General features: G+C 44.4%; 1 protein-coding gene across 2 annotated transcripts; it reads left to right on the forward strand.

Moving 5' to 3' along the window:
• The first annotated feature begins 5,208 nt into the window (after window positions 1-5,208).
• On the forward strand, window positions 5,209-10,720 carry NEFM (neurofilament medium chain). 2 transcript variants are annotated; one of them, XM_086414409.1, is made up of 3 exons: window positions 5,209-6,410; window positions 7,124-7,248; window positions 8,699-10,720. In XM_086414409.1, exons 1-3 carry the CDS (start codon window positions 5,331-5,333, stop codon window positions 10,227-10,229), a joined length of 2,736 nt encoding a protein of 911 aa, XP_086270535.1. In that variant the 5' UTR covers window positions 5,209-5,330; the 3' UTR covers window positions 10,230-10,720. The 2 variants fall into 2 exon arrangements, with proteins under 2 accessions (XP_086270535.1, XP_086270536.1); XM_086414410.1 differs by lacking the exon at window positions 5,209-6,410 and adding an exon at window positions 6,533-6,709.
• Window positions 10,721-11,299: the final 579 nt, after the last annotated feature.

Below are 11,299 nucleotides of genomic sequence, written 5' to 3' on the forward strand. Positions count from 1 at the left end.
TCTAAATCCTTTCTTAAAGAGGAAAATGAAAGTCAATGTTTAGCCAGAACCCAGATCTCATGACAGAACTACATTCTTTCCTCTAAAATAGTAAGTTACGTATTGAGATACATTTATTTTATAAAGTGGGATATGAAATTCCATAAACAGAAATATCCCCTCTATATTTAAATTACAGAGGAAAAACTAGAAGAAAATACTTCAAGTACTATTTCTCTGAATTTTAAATTTCTACAAGTATAAGTTAATTTTAACCAAAAAAGTGAGTTAAAGTATTTTAAAATATTATGAGACTCTTGACAATCTAAGTGAAAAGAGATGCCTGTGACAAGAAGTCCATTTCCTGAGGATAATGAAAGAATACTGCTTTTTTAGAATCGCTAAGATCATGGAGAAAGAATCCAGTCCTGGAACAATAAGACTTGTTAGGTGAGGCTGCTTTTTGAATTTATGTCCTGGGCTTAGGTCTTCTCAGAAATTTGTTCCAAAGATAATAGATCATTGATCTACTTCAGTTTTGTAAGGTTCATTTTAATTAAGAGTTTCTAATAAAAGAATTATGCCTCTTGTTAAGACAAGCCTTGGTAAGCTAGGGATAAAATATACCATAAATGTTACACGGCTGCATTGGTGCAAAGTTACATGCGATGCAGGGTTTTAAAAATTCAAGTGCATATTACAAGACCTGCCATTTGATCGGTAAAGCCAACGCTACCCATTAAAAGCATGCTGAAAATGAACACAACAGTGCTATTTCATTAGGCATCTACTTAACTTTATTTTTAGATTCACTTTTAGGAAAGCTACCTCAAATACTTTTTTAAAATTCTAAGTCCTTTTCTTCTGGCTTTCACAAAACTGTTTCCCGGTGGTAAGGTGAAGGCATTACACAGCAAAAAAAAAAAAATCATCAAGCTATATTAAAGCTGAAAACTAAGTCTTTCCCCCATAAAACAAGACATTTTCTGATATAGAATTTCAAAACTGATTAAGCTTATATTTGGAACAACAGAAAGATATAAAATATTTTTAATGTTATAAATACTTAAATTAACTTTTCATAAAAGCAGTCACTCACAGAAATACAAGGCAGTGTTCAAGGAAAAAAAAACATTTGGCCAGGAAAACAAAACAAACACCATTTCAGTGCTTAGTGTTAGAAAAAAGACCCTGTGTTTCAGATGGACTTGTTTCAATTAAAGACAATAGGGATATATATGTCCCAATTCTTGGCAAGAAACAGCTTCCTCCTTGAGGATATTTTTATTTTGCTTTCAACATTTCAAATCAAAAAAGACCAAGAGTCCAGGCTGCTTTTCAAGTTTGACATTCCGAGGCTCCAGGAGAAATAAGTATTATAGTTTTCACTTTGCCTGTGTTCCACCCCAAGGGACTCAGTCCCGAGTTTCCTACATCAACAAGCCCTGAAATAATCAGCAAAGGACAATTTATTTTAAAAACTACTTATCATGAGTTCTAGAATCAGATTACAGGAAAAAGGACAAGATTCAAGACATCACAGCAAATTGGGACGAGGTCCAGATCATCTAGTCTGAAATAGATTCAGCCCACCAGTTTCACAGTGGTGTCTTCCATCCGAAGCATCTTGCTTGTTGGCCAGTTCTCACATCCTCCTTAAATTTTTGTGTCTCAAAAACATATTCTTTAAAATGGAAAGAAATATACAAAGGAGGAAGAAAATGTCCAACTTCTTATTTTCCTAACCTTATTTTTGACCCAAAGAATAAACCCCTTATGCAAAGAATATTTCTCCATTATCATTAGATAAGACGTCACAATAGCTATCTCTTAATTACAAAGTCAACATTTTCACTTTACCTACAGAAGGAACACATAGCATGCTGTGTATTTCTCTATAGAAGGAAATCGATTCAAAACACAGTATAGCTACTGGTACAGCAACCCAGATATAATTTCATTTAAAATGTCTTTTATCTAAATCACATGTAACTTCTTGTTTAGAATAAATTATAAAAGTATTATTGTCAGACTCAACAGTGTTATCAATTCAAATAAATCCTTATGCTTGTTTTCTCTCTTGTTAATAATTTCAGAAGATTCCGTAGCCTTAGTGAATGTCATTAAGGTAAAACAATGTTCTTCAAAAACATGAGACAAAGAGGGGAAAAAGAATGTGATAACTTTCTTTAAAAAAAGTTTATATACTAAATTCACTGACCAGCATAACCTTCAAGTCACCTTCAGAAAGAGTGATTAAAGTGAAAAGTCTGATGTAAAATAAAACTTTTTGCTAAATCTGGAACTGGATCAATCTTTTTTTAATTAATTATTTTTATTGAAGTATGTTGACTTACAATGCTGTGTTAGTTTCAGGTGTACAGCAAAGTGATTCAGTTATATATATGTTATATCTATTTTTTTCAGATTCTTTCCCCTTATAGGTTATTAGAAAATACTGAGTATAGTTTCCTGTGCTCAAAACAGTATAGTTTCCAGCAGGTCCCGAGAACAATTATTTTTTAAGTCATGGAAATTTTTTCCTTGATAAGGTGACTGTTATAATTCTCTGCATTATCTCATGACCAGACTGAGCAATACTTTCTGTGACACTGAAGTTACAATTTTAAGCTGCAGACACTAACTGGACTTAGCCTGAGTAGTTAGCCGTTATTTCATTTGTATATAAGGCTTTCTTCCTTCTGTCATCAGTTAAAAGCTGAACAGTTTCTGAGCCAGCTTAGATACAAGGTAAAGCAGGCTAATTGTGAAGTTAGACTTGTGTTCCTTTGTAAATTTCTCTCTGCAGAGTCATCTCATTTTCAAAATCCTGAAAGAAAACTAACAGCAGCCGCCTGCCGGTTAACCATTTGCTCTCACTGCAGAAAGTGCTTTCAGTGCATGTGCGACAGGAAACTAACAAGGGTTTATATATTTTTTAATAAGAAAGTACTAAGTATCTAAATAAGGCATAATTACTACACAAGTAGTGCTTAGCTTTATCTGATGACATCTCTCAGAGTCCAACCTGGAGACTGGCAGTACTTTACAGGACAGGGAATTCTCTTTCTTTTATTTTTAATTTATCCCTCTGAAGCCAGAAAATCTTCTTGCAATATTCACCAGTCAGTCCCCTCACTCTTCTGTCACCTGTCTCTCCCAACAGCTTGATACACAGGCTCTCTTTGCTTGAAAGATAACCTCTCTCTTAGCAAACTAGAACACCCTCTCCTCACAGAACCTGCAGTGCTGCAGTTTCACATTAATATGCCAAAAGAAATTCCCTGAATTAACCCATTCTATTTTAAAATACAAAAAGACCAAGAGATCTTATAAAAGTAAAAACCTCCAGAAACCCAAGATTTTTCTGATTACTTACTGATTGAGAGGACCTCATCACTTAATAAAACAAGGACTAGAGAAAGCATGCTGTGAAACAAAATACACTGAAGTCTGGGGTCTAGACTTTTCACAAGCAAAGGGTTTGTTCTTAGCAAGCATTTTGCAGGCAGTCACTTATGCCTGTGGTCCCAGCAAGCATGGTTATTAAACTGGCATTCTACACTTCACTTTGTCTTGCAGTATTTTGAACTTTTTTTACTCTGAATTACCCCCAAAGCACAATGCAAAATAAAGGGACATTTTAACAGTTAGCAGTGCACCAGACAGCAGGAAGTCTGTGTAGGTTTCTTATTTAAGTAAACATGCTTAAAAATATAGATAATCTATTGCAAATCAGTCATTAAAATCTAAATGTAAGAAAAACAATCTGGTTTCATTCAAAGTTGTGGTGAATCTGTTTGGGAACTTTCCAATTAATCTGAAATTAACTCAGTGCTTTTCAGTCATGGCAGTTACATACAGGGAGTACTGAACAGAAAGATGACAAAGCAATTGCTTCTGTTCAAACTTATCATAAACTATATTTCCCTGGACTTTTCATCTCAACAGATTCAAATTCCCCTTTCCAAGAAGTACTTGACCTTCAAATTTCAAGTCCTGTATGTCTTGATTTCCTGCTTCCATCATATGTTAGAAAACTCAGACTTGGCTACAAGTATATTATCTCTGTTACCTGATTTTAAAAAATTTTGTTTTCAAATCTGCAGTCTGTTCTGTGCCAACCCTGCATTGCAGAGAGATCTTTGAGTGCGATCCCAGTTTGGCTCCTTCAAACAGAGTCACTACGAACTGGCTTTTAACCGTATTTACTACAGAAAGCAGGGAGAAAACCCCCGCCAACCTAACCAGACTAGGATTGCTGGGCGACAAACCCCCAGGGCGGCTGAATCTTCCCGCAAGCCGTGCTGGGCGCTGTCCTTGGTGCTGCCGGCGCCATAGCGAAAACAAGCGCCTTACCTTCTGCCCCTGCGGAAGTTTCGGACGTCCCCCAAACGTTAAGCAGAATGCAGCGCCTTATCCCACTTTTATAACAAATAAATACCCCAGCCCATCCTCTTTGTCCCCTTCCCGAAGACTTCAGGCTGATCGTTCCTCAAAGTCTTTTTGTTTTTCTCTTCTAGGCCCAACTCGGGGCCTGCGCTCATCTCGGGCTGCTTTAAGACAGGGAGTGGGGGAAGGGGAGGGAGGCAAGGGGCGACGAGGCTGGAGGAGGGGCGGGAGGAAGGGGGAGGGGAGGAGGGAGAAGGTGAGGGGAAAGGCTGGGGGAAAAAAAGGTCCAGGAGGAAGGGGCTCTGAAAGAAGGGAGGAGTGAGTGGAGCTAAAGAAGGCTTAAAGTGGGAGGGCGAAGAGATGCCAAAAACTGGGGGAAGTGATTAAGCACAGAATACGGGTAAAGAAAAAAGTAATAGAGAAAGGGCAAAAGAAGAGAAAAGTGTAAGGACAAGAGTGCAGAAGGGAAAAAAAAGAAGAAAAAAAAACACACACACACACACACACACACACACACACAAGGTGACCAGGGGGTCGTTAGAAAAGCTGCCCGAACGGCGGGAGAGAGACTAAACAAAGAAAGGACTTTGGGTGAATATTCCCACCAGGGTGTAAAATGCAATCTGAAGGTGAAGCGAAATGGAGAGGGGGACTGCGAGGAAAGACAGGTGGTCTGGCACCGAAAGAGGAGCTGGGGGGAGGGGTCGGGCCCAAGGCAGCGAAGTCCAGGGTCCGATGCGGCGTGGGCCCACGTGGAGCGGGCGCTGAATCACTGCTGGGCTCTTTTCACCCCCCATCCTCCCCCTCCTCTCCCGGCCGGGTGCCCGCAGTCCCCGCCTTCTCGGCCGCCGCCTCCACGGGGCGGGGCCCTGGCCCGGGGACCAGCCGCCGCGGCTATAAATGGGCTGCGGCGAGGCCAGCAGAACGCTGTGACAGCCACACACCCCGAGGCCTCCAAGATGAGCTACACGTTGGACTCGCTGGGCAACCCGTCCGCCTACCGGCGGGTGACCGAAACCCGCTCGAGCTTCAGCCGCATCAGCGGCTCCCCGTCCAGCGGCTTCCGCTCGCAGTCGTGGTCCCGCGGCTCGCCCAGCACCGTGTCCTCCTCCTACAAGCGCAGCGCGCTGGCCCCGCGCCTCACCTACAGCTCCGCCATGCTCAGCTCGGCCGAGAGCAGCCTCGACTTCAGCCAGTCCTCGTCTCTGCTTAACGGCGGTTCTGGGCCTGGAGGCGACTACAAGCTGTCCCGCTCCAACGAGAAGGAGCAGCTGCAGGGGCTGAACGACCGCTTCGCGGGCTACATCGAGAAGGTCCACTACCTGGAGCAGCAGAACAAGGAGATCGAGGCAGAGATCCAGGCGCTGCGGCAGAAGCAGGCCTCGCACGCCCAGCTGGGCGACGCGTACGACCAGGAAATCCGCGAGCTACGCGCCACCCTGGAGATGGTGAACCATGAGAAGGCTCAGGTACAGCTGGACTCGGACCACCTGGAAGAGGATATCCACCGGCTCAAGGAGCGCTTCGAGGAGGAGGCACGGCTGCGCGACGACACCGAGGCGGCTATCCGCGCGCTGCGCAAAGATATCGAGGAGTCGTCGCTGGTCAAGGTGGAGCTGGACAAGAAGGTGCAGTCGCTGCAGGATGAGGTGGCCTTCCTGCGGAGCAATCACGAGGAGGAGGTGGCCGACCTGCTGGCCCAGATCCAAGCGTCACACATCACCGTGGAGCGCAAAGACTACCTGAAGACCGACATCTCGACGGCGCTGAAAGAGATCCGCTCCCAGCTCGAGAGTCACTCCGACCAGAACATGCACCAGGCCGAAGAGTGGTTTAAGTGCCGCTACGCCAAGCTCACCGAGGCGGCCGAGCAGAACAAGGAAGCCATCCGCTCCGCCAAGGAAGAGATCGCCGAGTACCGGCGCCAGCTGCAGTCCAAGAGCATCGAGCTCGAGTCAGTGCGCGGCACCAAGGAGTCCCTGGAGCGGCAGCTCAGCGACATCGAGGAGCGCCACAACCACGACCTTAGCAGCTACCAGGTAGGAACCGCGGCTGCGCGGCCAGCCTGCGCCAGCGCCAGCGCCGCGCGCCCCCGACACTCAGGCCCGCGCCCCGCCGAGCTCTCCGCCGCGCTCCCTAGCGGCTGCCGGCCAGTGCGCGCGCGCGCGCGCGCGCCGCAGAGCCAAGTTGGAAGCTCAAAGCTTCCTCGCCCTTCGCATCCCCTCCGCCCTCCTCCCCCACACACCATCCCCAGCTCTAAGAGCCTTGGCCTTTTCCAAAACGTGCTTCTTTTCCTCGGAAGTTCTAGTTTTGTACGCTTGCGAGTTTCAAGTAGGAGGTATACATTGGGGTAGTTGATAAAGCAGCAACTTTAGGAGAGGCGTGAAGAAACTCCTGTATTCTCAACTTTTCCAGCTGCGACCCGAAGAATTCCCAAAATTGATTTCAAAGGGCTCAGATGGGAAGGGCCAGATCAGCCTTGGGGGTTCCCCATGGATGTTTGTTTCCTGCTGAGACGTTCTAGATCCACTGGTCCTAGTGCGTGACATGCCCAGGAAACGTCTAATCGTCTTATTGATTCTGTTTGTGAATTCCTTAGATTTTTATTTTAAGTGGGGACTGGGTCTGGGAGTAGTACCCGAAGTACGCCAAGCTGGAGGGAGTCGAAGGAGGGGAGGAAGCTGGAGGGGGTAGCAAGTGTTTTGCGAAAGAAGTGGCTGGAAGGATGAGTTTGTGGCTTTGTCGGTTTCAGGACACCATCCAGCAGCTGGAAAATGAGCTTCGGGGCACAAAGTGGGAAATGGCTCGTCATCTGCGAGAATACCAGGATCTCCTCAACGTCAAGATGGCTCTGGATATTGAGATCGCGGCGTACAGGTAGGGTGTTCACTGCGGACGTGGCCAAAGTACTAGCCGCACTGCAGAGGCCATGTTGGCAGAACCTTCACCACTTAAGTTAAAGCAAGTAGGTTGCAGGAGTCTTAACTCAGTGCCTGGTTTTGTTTCCTAATTAATAAGTAGTTGCTCTAAAAAATTGCAACTTTTATGCAGCTTTAAAAAAAAAAGTAAACAGTTAAAATAATGTATTTGAATAAAACGTGTTTTGAAGGAGAGCGCCGATTAATTTCAGTGCTTATGCTTAACCTTTTTTATTTTAGTGAAAAATACTTTCCGAATATTTGAAACAAAAACAGTTTTCAATTTTTTTTTAATATTTTTCTCTAGTGCTTTCAATTTTTCAACTTTATGATGTCAAGGACAAACACCAGGACATTTCATTTATCTCTTTCTTAGTCACAGCTTACTATTGCCATCATCTGGCTTGGAATAAATATAATTGGTAGAATATATATTTTTTATTCAGACTTCTGTTTCTAGATCTAGATAGATAGACAACCAGAGAAGGAGAAGAGATTTATATATATATATATATATATTATATATAAACTGATGTCATCTTGCTGTTGATTAAATTGATAGGTGAAAATTCTTGGCTGAACAGTTTTATTTTCCCCAATAAAGTCATTCATATTACAAGAATAAATTGCAGTCAACTCAGAGCCATCTAAGTTTTCAAGAAAGGTGAAAAAGTATATAAAATGGACACTTTATGATTAAAATTACAGACTAATTTATACAATACATATGGAGGAGCCTGGTAGGCTGCAGTCCATGGGGTCGCTGAGAGTCAGACACGACTGAGCGACTTCACTTTCACTTTCCACTTTCATGCATTGGAGAAGGAAATGGCAACCCACTCCAGTGTTCTTGCCTGGAGAATCCCACGGACGGAGAAGCCTGGTAGGCTGCAGTCCATGGGGTCGCACAGAGTTGGACACGACTGAAGCGACTTAGCAGCAGCAGCAGCAGCAGCTATGACATATATAGCCTGAATTCTGACGTATTCTAAATAGCTTTGTAAATTTTTTAAATATTATATTTGTTAAAAGACGTTTCGTATACACCTGAAAGTCCAAATGCTCAAGAAGGTGACTTTAAGGGGCTTTTGCAGAGCCTCTGGGGAGCTTATCAGCATATTCATGTTGCACCAAATGAGGACTGAGGCAGAGCTGAGAGTTAGTAGTTAGGGGTAGGGAGTGGACTGTTGGGTGTGGCTAGTTACTGCACTGGGTGATTGGCTGATTGTCCCTGAAGATCCTTCTCTGTCATTTAATATGACACAGTGGACTAGTGAAATGATAGTAAGTATTATGTCATGTGATTCTATTTATTCAAAGGTATCCACCACCTTACACATACTGTAATGAAGGTCACAAGGCCCAATGAGATTTTAATTACCTTTTGTCTTCTTTGACTCTCTCCTTAGGAAACTCCTGGAGGGTGAAGAGACCAGATTTAGCACATTTGCAGGAAGCATCACTGGGCCACTGTATACACACCGACAGCCCTCCATCGCCATATCCAGTAAGATTCAGAAAACCAAGGTAGAGGCTCCCAAGCTAAAGGTCCAACACAAATTTGTTGAGGAGATTATAGAGGAAACCAAGGTGGAAGATGAGAAATCAGAAATGGAAGAAGCCCTGACGGCCATTACCGAGGAATTGGCCGTTTCCGTGAAAGAGGAGGTCAAGGAAGAGGAGGCTGAAGAAAAGGAGGAGAAAGAAGAAGCCGAAGAAGAAGTTGTTGCTGCCAAAAAGTCTCCAGTGAAAGCTACTGCACCTGAACTTAAAGAAGAGGAAGGAGAAAAGGAGGAGGAAGAGGGCCAAGAGGAAGAGGAAGAGGAAGAAGAGGCTGCTAAGTCAGACCAAGCCGAGGAAGGAGGATCTGAGAAGGAAGGTTCTAGTGAAAAAGAGGAAGGTGAGCAAGAAGAGGAAGGAGAAACAGAGGCTGAGGGGGAAGGAGAGGAAGCCGCTGCCGAAGCTAAGGAGGAAAAGAAAATGGAGGAAAAGGCTGAAGAAGTGGCTCCAAAGGAGGAGCTGGCGGCAGAAGCCAAGGTGGAGAAGCCAGAGAAAGCCAAGTCCCCAGTGGCCAAGTCCCCGACAACAAAGTCCCCAACGGCCAAGTCCCCAGAGGCAAAGTCCCCAACAGCAAAATCCCCGACGGCCAAGTCCCCAGTGGCCAAGTCCCCGACGGCCAAGTCCCCAGTGGCCAAGTCCCCGACAGCAAAGTCCCCAGCAGCAAAGTCCCCAGCGGCAAAATCACCCGTGGAGGAAGTGAAACCCAAAGCAGAAGCTGGAGCTGAGAAAGGAGAACAGAAGGAGAAGGTGGAGGAAGAAAAGAAAGAAGCAAAGGAATCTCCCAAGGAAGAGAAGGCAGAGAAAAAGGAGGAGAAGGCAAAGGATGTGCCAGAGAAGAAGAAGGCTGAATCCCCAGTGAAGGCTGAGTCCCCAGTGAAGGAGGAGGTGCCTGCCAAGCCAGTAAAGGTGAGCCCAGAGAAGGAAGCCAAAGAGGAGGAGAAGCCACAGGAGAAAGAGAAGGAGAAGGAGAAAGTGGAAGAGGTGGGAGGGAAGGAGGAGGGAGGTTTGAAGGAATCCAGGAAGGAAGACATAGCCATCAATGGGGAGGTGGAAGGGAAGGAGGAAGAACAGGAAACTAAGGAGAAAGGCAGTGGGGGAGAAGAGGAGAAAGGAGTCGTCACCAACGGGCTAGACGTGAGCCCAGGGGATGAAAAGAAGGGCGGTGATAAAAGTGAGGAGAAAGTGGTGGTAACCAAAATGGTGGAAAAAATCACCAGTGAGGGGGGAGATGGTGCTACCAAGTATATCACCAAATCTGTAACCGTCACTCAAAAGGTCGAAGAGCATGAAGAGACCTTTGAGGAGAAACTAGTGTCTACTAAAAAGGTAGAGAAAGTCACTTCACACGCCATAGTAAAGGAAGTCACCCAGAGTGACTAATATTTGAGTCCATCGCAAAAAGGTTAAGCCATATGACAATTTCAAAAATGCATGTGATTGACAGCTTCAAAACAGAACGGGTTCTCCCATGGGGGCTCCAGACATTGTATTTTACTTTGTGCAATATGAAGGACCTGCATGCAAGCTCAGGGTGCTCCCCACCCCCAGTCTTTGGGTGATTCAAATGCATGATAACTGTCTGTACCTGGGGAATTGGCCAATTTCCTAAGCTGTTGGAAGGGGGGCACTCGGGGAATGTCTTGAGGTGTATTATGCAAAGAACCAACTGAGCCAAAAATAATAAATGAAACACAGAACTCTCTTAGCCTTAAGAAAGCTATATATGAATAATTATGTTTACCTCACTGGTGCATTTAAAAAGGACTTTTGTTCATGGGAGAACCTCGTTGACATGCACAGTTTGCAACTTTTAGTTGATTGATGTTAAACGTCACAGCAGTACTTGCTCAATAAAGGTCATATTGGAAACAGAGTCAATTGTTTCGGGTTGTGTCATTTTGAAGTGAATTCTCCACTGCCTGACCCTTCTTTCCCTACAGCAGAATATTTGGGGGGCTTATGAACGACTTGCATTTCTTATCACTATTTCCCTGAGAGTGGTTACTGGAAAAACTGCTGAAAAAGGCATCTGTAAAAAGGTAAAAATAGGGGCATGGAAGTCTTCCATCTTCAAGTGTTCTGATGGAACTCAGAAAACCTCAAGGTAGGAGGGGCAAGAAAAGAGTCTTAACTTGCTCCTTGGAGTTGGGGCAAAAGGACTTCACTGCATTTATATAAATTTGTTCAGAAGACGCAGGACTGGAACCTCTAACAGTCTTAAGAGGAAACACCCAGCCTTAAATGCCTGATTCTGGCACACACATGCTTATCTGCAGCACTGATTCTTAATTTGGTCAATAGAGGTTTATACTCTCAGTGTTTTCCTAATTGGGGAAAATAATGCCCCAAATAAAATATTCCTCCTAGAAAAAGTAAAACAGGATTCTCTGATATGAGCAGTAAATGTTTTTAGTTTGGAGGGAGAGGTTGTTTTAAGTCCTGGGAAAAAA

The sequence above is a fragment of the Bos grunniens genome, chromosome 8 (assembly GCF_055505025.1).
Source record: "Bos grunniens cultivar Pamir isolate PY7600 chromosome 8, Bosgru_T2T1.0, whole genome shotgun sequence".
Classification (NCBI taxonomy): Eukaryota; Metazoa; Chordata; class Mammalia; order Artiodactyla; family Bovidae; genus Bos; species Bos grunniens.